This window comes from Falco biarmicus, chromosome W, assembly GCF_023638135.1.
Source record: "Falco biarmicus isolate bFalBia1 chromosome W, bFalBia1.pri, whole genome shotgun sequence".
Lineage (NCBI taxonomy): Eukaryota > Metazoa > Chordata > Aves > Falconiformes > Falconidae > Falco > Falco biarmicus.
In genome coordinates this window covers 857,885-872,439 of record NC_079310.1, presented here as the reverse complement: position 1 = coordinate 872,439, position 14,555 = coordinate 857,885, and the positions used below count along the sequence as shown (strand labels likewise).

The 14,555-nt window shown below is 40.6% G+C and overlaps 1 protein-coding gene and 1 long non-coding RNA gene across 11 annotated transcripts in view; one reads left to right on the top strand and one right to left on the bottom strand.

The window, feature by feature from the left end:
• The window catches only part of LOC130141856 (ceramide transfer protein-like), a 96,383-nt gene that overhangs the window by 41,734 nt on the left and 40,094 nt on the right, over nucleotides 1-14,555 (bottom strand). For all 10 annotated transcript variants that reach the window (XR_008819202.1, XR_008819200.1, XR_008819204.1 and 7 more), the window contains one exon: nucleotides 8,682-8,839. Coding sequence is in view for 6 of the 10 variants with exons in the window: in XM_056323082.1 (XP_056179057.1) it covers nucleotides 8,682-8,839 (158 nt within the window). In the remaining 4 variants the exon portion in view is untranslated. The remainder of the gene's footprint in view (nucleotides 1-8,681; nucleotides 8,840-14,555) is intronic.
• The window catches only part of LOC130141859 (uncharacterized), a 136,936-nt gene that overhangs the window by 101,879 nt on the left and 20,502 nt on the right, over nucleotides 1-14,555 (top strand). The gene's annotated exons all lie outside the window — the stretch shown is intronic.

The following is a 14,555-nucleotide window of genomic DNA, read 5'->3' as shown; positions in this document are numbered from 1 at the left end:
CACGCGTGGTCCTAGTTTCCAGCCCGCTCCTGCATCTCCCCCTTCCTGTTGCACAAAAGAACACCTGAAACCGAGCAAAAACAAGGCACAAGTAATAGAACAAATAAAAAACCAACTAAGACACATTATCAATGTCAAAATAACCCACTGTCTTTGTTCCGTACAATTTTACAATTTCCCCTTTTTGTTTTTGAACAGCTAGTGATATGGAGAAATAGTGTGAAATGGGGACAATGGACACCGACTGTGATTGTATATGTCTGCTCAAGGAATGTGGGTATGGTGACTGGTCATGGGTGCGGTGTCTGGTCACATAGGCACACAGCCTTGAGGAGACGACTACAGTTTTGAGGAGACGCCTGCCCTTCTTCCTCTAACAAAGGGGCTATTTAAAAAAGAATGAGAAAAGGATGAGAGATATTCCAAAGCTATCTAGAGGGAGGGAGTGCTAAGTCTCCTTGCTGGAGAAGATCCGATGGTCACAAGAACATGAATCACCTACAAACCTGCAAGACCACCACATTCCAGGAAACGGACTGATAAGCTAATTAACATACGAAGCGGGGTTTAGGTAACGAATATGTATAGGCGTTAATTGAATATTCATTTGTTCATTGTATAAATGTGAGATGGTTCGTCACTTCGGGTATGCACGCTTGTGGAGGAGCGATCCCCCGTGCATCTGCGCGCAATAAACATACCTACTTTATAACTTTCGAGTTACAGAGTCTAATTCCGCACGTCATTTTGGCGAGCCAGGCAGGAGGATTTCTGCTCGGCTGAGGGACCAGCTGCGGAGCGGACGCTCCTAGGCGCGCCCCGGGAGATTTCCTCGGAGGAGCCTCCTCTTCTCAGCTGTTCACCCGGGAGCAGAAGAGAAACCCCTGGATCCGCGGATAAAACGGTATGTTTAGTGACGGGGCGGCTGGTGAGACGCACGGAGACGTCCGGCGCGCAGCGTAGTCCCCAGGAGGAAAGGTACCTTGGGAGGGGGTTTGCTGACCAAGGGGTGGCCGCTAGCGATCTTGAGGGCAGATCGAGCAAACCCGAGGTTACTGCCCTTCCTAAAAGCCCGGAGGCCTCGTGACGGAAAGCGGGGGGCGGGACGGAATAAGGCGGAATCTCACAGGAACAAGAGGGACCTCACGGCAAAAGTAAAAGGGAAACTTTTGCGTAGGAAAAAGAGGAAGCTAAAAACTTCCTTTAGGTTGTCTTAAGATTTGGGGAATTCCTAGAATGTAACAACTGAAATAGCGCTCTGTGTCTTGTTTGTTCTATGTGTTGTCTTGTTATATGTTCAAAACTCGAAAGTTATAAAGTAGGTATGTTTATTGCGCGCAGATGCACGGGGGATCGCTCCTCCACAAGCGTGCATACCCGAAGTGACGAACCAGCTCACATTTATATAATGAACAAATGAATATTCAATTAACGCCTATACATATTCGTTACCTAAACCCCGCTTCGTATGTTAATTAGCTTATCAGTCCTTTGCCTGGAATGTGGTGGTCTTGCAGGTTTGTAGGTGATTCATGTTCTTGTGACCATCCGATCTTCTTCAGGTGATTCATGTCCTTGTGACCACCCGATCTTCTTCAGGTGATTGTGACCACCCAACCTTTTCCAGCAAGGAGACTTAGCACTCCCTCCCTCTAGATAGCATTTGAATGTCTCTCATCTTTTCTTATTCTCTTTTAAATAGCCCCTTTGTTAGAGGAAGAAGGGCAGGCGTCTCCCCTTTGTTAGAGGAAGAGGGGCAGGCGTCTCCCCTTTGTTAGAGGAAGAGGAGCAGGCGTCTCCTCAAAACTGTAGTTGTCACCATACCCACATTCCTTAAGCAGACACATACAATCACAATCCATGTCCATTATCCACATTTCACATTATTTCTCCATATCAGTTATCTAGTGATAAATAGGTGTCTGCATGCTTGTAGAGATATATAGCTATGTAACTACATGAACGATTTCTGCCCTGAGCCTGGTGGCGCATACAGCTGCGGTTTGTGTCTGGGCTCAGAGATGTAAATAGGGGCTTCTCTGTTATGGTAAAAGTGTTTCTCTTTGCATAAAAAAGAGAGGGAATGAAGGGAATGACCCCAGAGGTATGTTCAGAGAAGGCATGCGATGTTTCGAACTTTTTGACTGAACCAGTTCTTGTTTGGTGTGCCCTTCCACCCATGTATAATGTTAATCCAAAAGAAGATGATATTCTTTACACTTTGTCGATAATTGTCTTTCTGTAGATGCTAATGTAGTAGGAGGCTATGATGGGAACGTATTGCAGTGGTTCTTCTCTTATCCAGGGTAACAGCAGGGAAACCATTAAAGAGTTAAATCACCTTGTTTGGTAGGCAGTTAAGAATGTGAGTCAAAATTGCCTCTGCTTTTTGTTGTTGGTTCAAGGGCATGGCTGTGAGGATTTTGATGGTATGTGCTGAATGGATTTTAGGCGCCCCATTGCAGCAACATGTTATCAAAATCTGAGAATTTCAGCCTTTTTAGCATTCATTCACTCAATTGGCAGTATTGTTTGTTTGCTATTGCCTTGGTTGCTGTCATGTTTGCAAGGGCCCTGCAGAACATGCCAAACCTGGTACTAGTGACGTGCGGAATTAGACTCTATAACTCGAAAGTTATAAAGTAGGTATGTTTATTGCGCGCAGATGCACGGGGGATCGCTCCTCCACAAGCGTGCATGCCCGAAGTGATGAACCATCTCACATTTATACAATGAACAAATGAATATTCAATTAACGCCTATACATATTCGTTACCTAAACCCCGCTTCGTATGTTAATTAGCTTATCAGTCCTTTGCCTGGAATGTGGTGGTCTTGCAGGTTTGTAGGTGATCCATGTTCTTGTGACCATCCGATCTTCTTCAGGTGATTCATGTCCTTGTGACCACCCGATCTTCTTCAGGTGATTGTGACCACCCAATCTTTTCCAGCAAGGAGACTTAGCACTCCCTCCCTCTAGATAGCATTTGAATGTCTCTCATCTTTTCTTATTCTCTTTTAAATAGCCCCTTTGTTAGAGGAAGAAGGGCAGGCGTCTCCTCAAAACTGTAGTTGTCACCGCACCCATGACTAGTCACCATACCCACATTCCTTAAGCAGACACATACAATCACAATCCATGTCCATTATCCCCATTTCACATTATTTCTCCATATCATAACCATGTTTATTTTTCCTAGTCTCCTTCACGATACCCAGCTGTTCTCTCATCTCTTGTTAGGTCAAATATTCTCCAGTTCCCTCTCCTATATCTCTCTTCAGACATTCTCTATCCTCTCTTTTGCTTGTTAATTGCGAGGAGGCAAAGGTTGTGTGTAGCTGGGTGACCATGACCTGCTTTATGTTACAATCAACTAAACATTGAATACAGGAAAAAAAAGGCATGGGAGACATAAGGCAAACATCAATAAGGTGGTTAAAGATAATTATAATAAATCCTGTAATACTTTTGAGTCATGGCCCAAAGTTTCCCAGCCGTGAGAAGAGACCAAAGGCATCCCGCCCCTGGCTCTGCTGCAGATCTTTGTTTTAAGGCTTTTAAGTTTTGTATACTTTTGTAAATTAATTCACAGTGGTCACTCAGATTCACGTAACACATCCTGTCAAAGTCTTCACACTTGTGTCCCTGTGCTAATAATAAAAATCAATAGCAACTCGGTTCTGTAGCAACATATGATGGACAGAATCAACATCTGTTAATAAGCCAGAAAAAAAAGAAGAGTATTTGTAGTATTACTTTGTTTAGCAAGCTAGCAGCCTAATTTACTAAGCAAATTAAGAGCGTGTACTATTCTTACAGAAGAGATTAGAGAAGCAAAAATGTGTTGTGCTGCATTCCAGAACTCAGCCTGAGAATTACAGTCTGCTGTGAGTTCTGCATTACAATCATTTGACACATGTTGGGGTTGCGATTGTGAAAGTTGCCCGTTTACGATTTTCATTGACATTATCACAGCTAGTTGTTTTAAAAGCAACCCTTGAGCTTCCTGATGTTCGACTTGTTGCAAAATATTCTGAAGCCAATCAATCAAGTTAGTATTAAAGTTAGTGACTCTCTAGGACTCTGCAAGACTGTGGCAAGACTCTCGCATCCTGACTGCCTTAATAGCCATCTCATTCATTTGCAAACAGCTGTCCCTGGGATACCTTGCCTGAGTCACAGAATCGGCACAGTTAATTGCTCCAGCTAACTGCTCATAGTTAACAGCAATTCCCCGATTAAGGTTTTCAGTCAAGGCCACTACACATAGCTCACAAAAATCAGATAACCACATCATATACTGTATCAGTTAGTACCATGCGAAGCAATAACTTCCAATCATGCTGGGCGAGTGTATAAGACTCTTCCATCGCTTCAAGAAGGGACATAGCAAATGTATTATGAATCCTCCCTTCCCGCGCTGCTTTGCTTAACTCTTTAACAGCCTCGTATTGCACAGGCTGCCACTCTGCAGGTTGATTTGTCTGACAAAATACTGAACATGCCCTAGCGACTCCCAAAACCCATCACTTAAGTGTTTCCCACTTGCATTCCTGCCACCAATCCCTCAGACCCCCTTTCACCCTCCCCAAAAATACAATCAATGCATCAGGAGAGACGAGGGGATGGGGAAAAGGTCTAGCTCCTTTTCCAGATCTATAGGACCTGGATCAAAAGGTTTATCAGTGTCAATGGAATCATTGTCCGAGTTGTCCTGTTCCCGTGCTTGCTCCTGGGTTGCGAGGGTCGCTGCAGTCAGTGACAGAAGCTTTGGGGGCAGAGGAGGTGTGGACAGAATCGCCATCGCTGACGGTGTCTTGAGAAGAGTCGCGCTGTCGGTGGAATTTACAGCTTCCTCTGGTTTAGCACCGTTAGCAGAATTAGTCCACACTTGGCAAAGAGGAGTCAGAATTTGCCACCAAGGTGCTAAATGCATTCCCGACACAGAGTTCCCCTCTGCTGCAGCATCATACAATTGGCTGCTGTCTGTACACACTTTCATTCTTTCAAAGTCTCTAAGGTTTCTTGGCTGCTCACCTGTCTCGATGCATACAGGCGTTATCCTCGGGGTTTAGGTTGTCCGCCTGGTCCAGACAGCAAGACGATCGTTCAGCCAAGCCGTCTCCTCCGGAACGCAGCCCTCTTCCACGAGCTGTCTTTTTTCCGCCCTTATTCTTCCAAGGCTTCGGAACACCACCATAGGGGTCACCATTTGAGGAGACTGAGGCACGGACTCCCTGATCTGACTAGAAGACCCTTCATGAGTCCATATACGTCTCTTTCTGGGAACGAAGCCCGATTCCCCGTTACGGATTTCCCACAGCTCACCTCTCAACTCCGGAGGGATTTCAGGCCGGCTCCTGCTTCCTTTCAGCAGATCATTCAAAGTTCTGTGGGATTCGCTGCATGTCGCTCAGATAGGCCATTCGAGAGCCCTTCACGTCAGATCCTTAAACGCATCACGTCGGGGTCACCAATTTGCGGCGAATGAAGAGACGGGACGCAGCTTGATGCAAGCAAATGTCAATTTATTGTACAGAAGCACGAGTTTTTATACACTTTCAGAAGCTGCGCGTTTTAAACAGATTGGTCCTTGAAGCTAAGCCTTGCATCCTAGGCAATCCCTGATTGGTGGTTAACTACCAGCAATTAACAGCAAGGTGTTACCTTTCCTTGGCGCCATCCCTCTCCCACTCCCCCGTGCTCTGTCAACATGTCTCATCATGTTAATTGTTGTCTAGACAAGCTCGAGCACATTCCCCTCAGCTAACTGATTGCCACGCGTGGTCCTAGTTTCCAGACCACTCCTGCGGAGGGATATTTCCTGAAGGAACCATGTTCCACAGAGGGCCCCCACTACATCAGGTTTTTCACAGAGGACTACAACCCTGCTCCAGCGCAGGTCCTTTCCAGGAGAAAAGTGTGAGGGGGAAGGAGTGGCAGAGTAAGTGTTTTGGACTGACCTCCAACCCTCCATTGCACTGCTTGGGAATAGCAAGCAGGGGATAGAGGGGCCTGCAGTGAAAGAGCAAAGCTGAGACTGGGAAATGGGGGAAGAAAGATTTTTAGTGTTTGTCTTTATTTCCCACTAACTGTACCTATTTTAATCAGCAACAAATTGATTTTCCCCAGGTCAAGACTGTTCTGCCATGACAAGAACTGGTAAGCAACCTCCCTGTCTTTCTCTTGACCCATGAGCTTCCTCATCTTATTCCCCCACCCCCCACTGGATGGGGTGGTAAGTGAGCAGCTGGGTGGGCATTTGGCTGTTAGCCAAGGCTAACACACCACAATTTATATTATTTAATTCAATCAAAATCTCCTCTTCTGAAAGGCTAGCAATTAGAAGAATCCAAGTAAAAATGGTTATTTTATATTAGAATTACAGTACTTCACTATGAGTGTGCTATAAACCCCAGAAAATTTAACCGACAAGTTTGACAAAGTTACAGGTCTACCAAAGCACAGAAACTTAGTCTCCACGTTTTTAGAAGCTACTGTTATTTTAGTTTCTGGGAAAACAAGTCCAAATAAGCTTGTAACCTCGTTCAAAATGTATTTACTCATGCTGTATGAGGTATCAGTCACATGAGACTCAGTGAAATTTAGGTTTGGATTTGTTAACCGCTTGCAGCTAAAAACAAGTGCTTAAAAGTTAGCCCACAGAAGAAAAGCATGACAAATAACAAACCAAAATCAATTCAAATTCTATATTAATGTATTATTCTGTAATAACATGCTGACCTACTGACAAGAAAAAATACACTTAGTCCATGTTCTAAGGCTAAGCAAAGTCTGGTCAGCAAGAATGAGCTATGTCTGCTCAGCCCAGAAAAGAGAAGGCTTTTGTGGGGGCACTTAATAGTACACTTCCAATACCTCCAAGAAGGTCATCAAGAAACTGAGCCAGGCTCTTCACAGCAGTCTGTAGCAGGAAGATGAAAAACAATAGGCAGATACTGGAATAAGAGCTACTCCAACTAGATATAATGAAAACCTTTTTCACTATAACAACAGTTGAGCAGCAAAAAAGGCTGCCCAGAAAGGCTCCAGCCTTGGAGACTTGAAACCAGACTTGATAAAGCCCTGAGCAACCCAGTCTGATCTCAAACTGTATTTCCTTTAAGCAAGAGGTTGGACTAGAGACCTCTTGAGGTCTCTTCCAATCTGAATTACTCTATGATCCTATGAACAACCATCAAGTCTTAGGTCTGCTATAATTCCTCCAGCTACCTAGATGAAGCAACAGTAAATTAAGTGTTGACAGAATTCACAATACAGTTGAATAGGGCCAGGACTTTGACATATGGACAATTAATAGCTAGGAGACAGGGACAATAATTCAAACATGGATGTATTTTGTCTGACTTAATACTTTGAATTATGTATCACTAACACATATGGAGTAGGACTTGAAGTGTAATATACACCATATGGTGTAGAGGGATTTTTAAAGGACCGAGGACATATGTTACCATTGTCCAGGTTGGACAACCCAGGCCTGTTAGTTGAAGCTGCAGAGCAGTTTTAAATTGTCCTGGGAACAAGCACTGTGAGAAAGAAAACAAGCTATGCACAAACAAGAAGCCAGGTGCAGAGCAAGCCCTGGGAACCACGGAATCAACACACTCTCAGTGGCACACTCTGATCAGGCACCTGCAGCATGCTCACAGGGACCCCCACGTGGCCAGAGACTTTTATCTAATCACCTGTGTGTAAAGTCGTGTGAGCGGTCAGTTAAAGTTATAAATATGACCTGTTTGTTTAATAAAGTGAGCACGGCATGTAGCCATATTGGTGTGATTGTCGTGACTTGGCTGACTCTCCACAGGGGACCCTCTTCGATATGAAAACACGTTAAATTAAAAATGAGACAACAGCTAATGGACTGTACAGGACACCAGCCAGTGATGGCAGGATTCTAGAAATCAAAGCCTAAAGTACAACCTATCCATGCTTCTAGCACATCTCATCTAAAGAGAGAAGACATCGCTCCTTTCAAGTTGCTACAGCGGTTGAGTAGGCTTACCATGAACTATCACTGCCATAAGAAGAGTAACAGATATTAGAATACCACACACACCCCTAAAACAATTAACCAATTGGTATAAAACATGACTTAAATTAATCTCTTCAATCTCCTAAAGGTAAGTGAAATTGTACCTTAGACCTTTCAAGTTAGAACTGATTGTGCTCCTCAGTACTATCACCATCTGTTATCACAAAACATTTCAAAGATTTGCACATCATTTTGCAATCATGGATAATTAGGTCTCTTTTAGAGGGCTGCAAGCAATACACTTATTACTGTAGAATACTATCAGGTTCTTTATAGATATAAAAAATATAGGAATACTATCTGAACAAGGGCTGGGAAAAGAAAGAATATAATGAATAATGTTACTGTATCACCGACAGTCAAGATAAGGTTTTAATATTTTGTAGGAGTAATAAATAATGAAAGCATCTAAAATTAATAAATGCTGTACATACAAATAAAAGGAATACCTGGAATAAATAAGTTAAAAATAGCTAATATGAAATTTCAGTTTGTCATTGTTTAACCCCAGCCAGTAACCAAGCACCATGCAGCTGCTTGCTCAGGTCCCAAAACCAGGAAACAATTTCAAGCTAAAGAAACAAATTTTTTTCAACAGAAGTAAAAAGAAAGTGATCTTACCTTATCTAGTCTTTTTTGCCAGCTTTCTTCACGTTTTACCATGAGTTCAATACAATGAGAGAGTGTAGCAAGGATTCCAGCAGTAGTTGCCTTGAAAGTTATAGCTTCTCCTTTAAAGTCTATGCCGTTAATTCCTTTGGGTGTCACATGTGGAAACACTAAAACCAAACATGAATCATTCACTGATAGCTGCCTTTAACTCACACATGCTTTAAATTACAACTGTTTGAAGAAAATAGACTGGCTAGAAAGTTAATTTAAAAATAAAAATCAGAAGTGCTAATAGTTTTCAGCTACCCACAGGATAAGGAAAGAGATTCAAAAGGAAGAATGCATCCCTTCAGCTTCATCTTGCTATAATGTATTTCAAGTCTGCTTGTAATGCTGTATTACTCTGCAAATCATGTGGATGGAGGGAGTAGGAATACTTTGTAACAATAGCAGTTTGACAGCTTGAAGTGGGGCCCAATTAACACAGAGCAACCTTAAAACATAGCCAATACAGCGCTAAGAAAGAAACAATTTCAAAATGCAATCAGACCCAAAAGGTAATGTTTCAAGGTTGCTTTAAGCAGGTAACTATAGATTTTAAAACCTCAACATAAAAGGGTATGATATCAAAGTATCAAATGTGTTGAATTATCCAAGTGCTGTGGGGTTTTGCAGTTCCAACAACTACTTCATGCTGTCAACCAGGCCATCTGTTGCTAAGGCTATTTAAACAAGTCACTTAATGTGTGACAAAAAAAGTACCTATCCTATATCAAACTCGTATGTAGGTTGACAGAATAACAAACATTACACATTAATGTCAGAAAATATTAGAAAGCAGAAGTAACACCCATGTTGAAGCTGACTGAGCCCAGCAAGTTAAAGTAACTCCTGCTATGCCACGGGGCAAGCTAATAACTTATCACCCTGTTGGATATTGATTTCTTTTCCTGGTCTGTCAGTTTGTCAATGTGCCACTGTTATGGTTTAAAGAGTACAAATAAATATTTGTGTAAGTTTATCCAATATCTGTCTCAAAGGGTAAAGCACAGCTTTCAAGCAGCTCGGTTCTTGTAGGGAAGAGAAATGCAATTGCTATTCTCTAATGGTAGAGCACAGTATCTACGCTAAGGAACAGAAAGCAAGCATCACATGGTCGTAAGCAATGGTTTAAGTCTCCAGAGGTTTTATATGCCCTCCTTTCAGGAGGCATCAAATGTTTTCAAGTAGATGTTTACACACCATACACTACTTCCAATACCTCAATAAGCATACATACTATGGTAGAACAGATTATTTTTTTGTTTCATGTTAATCAAGAATACTCCCTAAAAGGTAAAGATCAGGGGTCCTCAAACTTTTTAACCAGGGGGCTGGTGCGGATGAAGTGGCAGGCAGTCATCTGCGGCTGCGGCTGCTTGGTTTCCCCCCCAACCCCCGGCGGGGGGGGTGGTGGTGGTGGTCTGTAAATACCGGGGGCCGGATTGAGGACCCTGGGGGCCGTATCTGGCCTGTGGGCCGTAGTTTGAGGTCCCCTGGTAAAGATGATGGGAGCGAAAGAAAGATCAATCTGTTTCAGAAGCAATAATGAGGTCTCCGTCCCCCTAACAGCTGCAGAGGGAACACAGAAGAGGCTGACTGCAAGTAGTATAATCTGGCAAGGAGGCAATGCAGTGGATTCACTGAATAATGAAAATTAAACAATAGCTTCACCAATAACACACTTCACTAATGAAAAACCCACAGTTTATACTAATAAAATGTCCTGCTGGTGTAGACCACGTTCACATGCAGGTTTACGAGCACAGCTATGCTGCTTATAAATGTGACTTTTCTCTTAAGTACACAACATGCTAGAGACACTGAAGAAATTACCACTGACTGCAACAGTATAAAATCATTTCAGAAATCTATGGTAGATTGTAAGGGAGGTGCAGCAACATAGCCTCATTTCCTGAAAAAGAAGCCAGCTTTTGTTCCTGGATGTCTTTAAGTCTCAGCTACAACTCATTAATACTTCCATACTGTTTCAGTCATCATGTAGATGATGATACAGAGCTTGCAGTTTCAAATTCAGTGTCCATTTTAATTCTGGACTAAACTTGTTTCAGAAAGGCGCAAGGCCTATTTCTTTGAAGAGATCACTCAAGACATTCCTTACTGTGGATGGGAGTATTTTGATTCACTCCTAATTATAGGAGACATTTGTCTTCCCAGAACATGTCAGAATACAGCCTCAAGCCCCATCTCGGCAACAGCTGAAGTTCAGCACATTAGAAGTATTTCTCAGGAGGGTTTTTTTTCCCTATTTGGAGAGCCCGAACATCTTTCCTATTCCTTTTTTACACCTTTTTTCATGTCAGCTACGAGATTGAGTGTTTCAAAATGAAATCTTGCATCAGAAGATCTGTAGGTTCAAGTTAAAGGTTAATAGGAAGGTGTTCTTATCATTGCAACTGCTCTTCTAGCCTGATGATCAAACTGTATGTAGCAAATCAAAAGAAGCAGCAGTATGATTTTTCTACTTTAACTTCAATTTTAACAACTTCCAAGTGGTACCTTTTTAATTATCCTGTCTTTTAAGCATTTTGCTTTATTTGTGAATTGTTTTCTCTTGTCTTTCTTATAATGGATTTTTCATACCATGCTTTAGCCTTCTTCAATAGCTCTTCAGCCCCTCTCTCCTACAAATGTCTGTTAGGATAAATCAATTTTCCCTTCTTGTTCCCAAGATGCTGTTTGTAATTCTTTCCCATATGTCCCAAACATCACCTGTTTGATCAAATCTGTTTTCCAGTGAAATGGAAGATTAGTTTTAAAAGACAGTAAGTAGAAAAACAAAGTTCCTTTATCTTTTCCATTTTATGCCACCCTACCATCTTATGTCACTAAACTAATTCTAAATGAAAGAAAAATAGTTGGGTGCATGACCCATTTATTGATACCTACTGTTGTTGATCTTCTGTGAATAGCACTAGTATCAATATGCTTAGTTTTCCTCTAAGAACCACCTCATTATTTCAGCAGTATGTTGGTGAATATTCTTTCTCCATTCAAAGCATAAAAATTCACCACAAATCTCACTGTGTTTTATATCAAAGTTCTCTTTCAGCCTCTGTACCATTTCCATCTTTGTAGTTCCAAGTACAAAACCACCTTCTGTCTTCAAAGAGATTTCCTTAAGTAAGTTTCACCTGCTGTTCTTATTCTTACATAATTTAAACGCAAATACACTCATTTTCCTGAGCAGACATATGGGAATGCTTCCTGATCAAGATTCTACATTCTTAGAATATATGATCCCAATGAGTAAATATGCATCAGCCAGGCTCTCCCTTGATGCTTTATACAAATGATCATTCTTTCAGTTACCAGATTTTCTAATTGGAAAGTGAGCAATAAATTTAAATACCTTCATAGTGCTCTTTTTAACTCTTCACTCAAAGATCCTAGAGAACACAGAAAAAAAACCTATCTAAAATGTCTTGTAGTATACATATCTCTAGTCATGCTAACTTTCTCCTCTTACCCAGGGAAGGTGCAGAAGGGAACACATTTCTAAAGACAATGTGAGTATGGCCCCTTATTCAGTCTTAAATGTAGTGATTTGACCACTAGATTGGTGTACTAGTGGTTTGAACAGTAGGCTCAAACTCAAATCATAGTAGACTAAATAAGAGGTTGAATCTGTGCTTCCCACTTCCTGGAGCAGTGACTACACAAAAGCCCCATGTTTAGAATAGATGCAACCACTTCTCAGCTACAGTTAAAAAGACTGTTCCAGTTTTTCCAGGACTGGATAGACTTCAAGAAGGGAACCTGAAACTTGAGAAAGCAAAGAATCTTAACAGCTGCTCTGAGGCAAAGCCTCAGAAGAAAGTAAAGTTTAAAATAAATCTTTCATTATCAGTTAGCCCGAGTAGTTTTCTGCTCAATACACAGGCATGGGTGTCTCAACCTGAGAAACCTACTTCCACTGCATTCACTTATGATTCCACTTTAGGGCACATTTCTAATCAAGTTTTGCAGCACTCTGCTACTAAATCTCTAATGGATTTAGTCCTTAGAAATAAAAGAGGCATAGAAAAAACAAAATGAGGATAAAGGTTTTTAATAGAAATAATTAATAGAAAGTAAATTTAATGGAATCAGGATTAATAAGAACTGGAATTATCAGTTTTGCAGAAAGCAAAGGGTTGCAGAAATTATTTTCTGTAGTGAGCTATAGTGATTTCATATACAGGTACCCATAATATATAGCAATTTCTTAGCACATAAGTTCCTAAAGACTTGATAACAGAACCGTTTAGAAGAGGAATATGGATATCACTTCAAATTCCTATTAAACACGCGATGAAAAAAAGATGAAGTCACTTTGCTTTTAAATGTTCTAAAATGACTAGATGTACTAAAGATACAGATTTTCCTAATGACATTCCACATAACAAATGCATATATATAGTGGATACACCAAAAGAACATAGATATGAAGAAATGTTCTAAAGGGAAATTAAGCTGAAACTCCTACATCATTCTACAAAAATTAAGGTTGAGAAAGACATCTTTTTCAAAATGAATCATGCAGTGAAATTAAATTCTCAGTTAAATTTTTTTTTAAAGACGACTTTTTCAGTTTTCTGAAGCTTTTTCTGACTTCATTCCTCAAAAACGTAGACTTATATATAAAATACGGTTAGTGGAACTGTGGACTTGCTTACAGGTGAGTGTTGCAAGCTTTCTTATCTTTACTGATAAGAAGCAAGAAAGTTTTATTCAAAACTTCAGTTATACACTACTTAACCTCTGAAATCAGCACTACAATTAATCTTTAACAGAGCAAGCACTTTACATTGAAAAAACATCTACTCATATCGTTAATTCTCTGGAAGTATACTGAAAGCTCCTTTATTTCCTTTCCTTGTAACAGTTCTGGCAATAATCTAGAAATAGCACTTAAATACAACAAGGAAATCTGCAATACATGGGGAATTAGAGCCAGTTAAAAAGACAGAAAAGGCTTATTTTGTATATATATTTTCCAGGTTCTTGAAGAAAGTGTCTACATTCTTAAAAATGCTTTTTGATAAGTACTTCTTTTGAAGATTCCATCAGTTTTGAAACTGTACTTCTTCAAAGTTTTCGGAACAGAAGTAAAAAATACTGAATTGTCAACAACTAGAGAATGTAAATACTAAAATAATTTCAGTCAGGAAACAAGAGAAAGCATAATAAGAATGCAAATAGGTTTTTAAATGCATACACAACTTCTGGCAGGACAGAAGCATCAGATTTCTAAAACAGCAAGACTTGCGTGAGTTCTTCACATTTACTGCATGGATGCAGTGAGTACAATGACTACAACCAGATAATTTAAAATAAGAATAAAAATAGGAATTCTGTTCTTCATAACACTGAAAAATACAGTTAAAAAGTGATAAAATTATGAGTGAGAATCAGTAACAATGTTGTCTTAACCATTATGTAGCCATAGAACATAGAAAAAACATAATGGAGCACACCTAACTGGAAAAGCATTGTGCTCTGCCACGCTGCTAAAGCAGACAATAGTTGCAAGAAAAACTGCAATTCCTTGTTACAAATCTCAGTTCCCAATGTTCAAATGATGCAGCTGTTTTAACAGAATTTTGTAGTGGAAATTACTTTGGACACAGAATAGGAAATTCCAGTTTGACAGGCTTGCATTAATATTTGCATGAATTAAGAATAACTCAATTATCATTCCTTAGCTGCTTTTCATGATGATCTTCACGCAAATAGGAACTTCCTGTCACATACATTCAAATAACTATTCTTTTAATTTTCTGCTTAGAAAAGAGCATAAACACCCGTCTTGTTATTAGGCTTATCATACCACTCATGAAT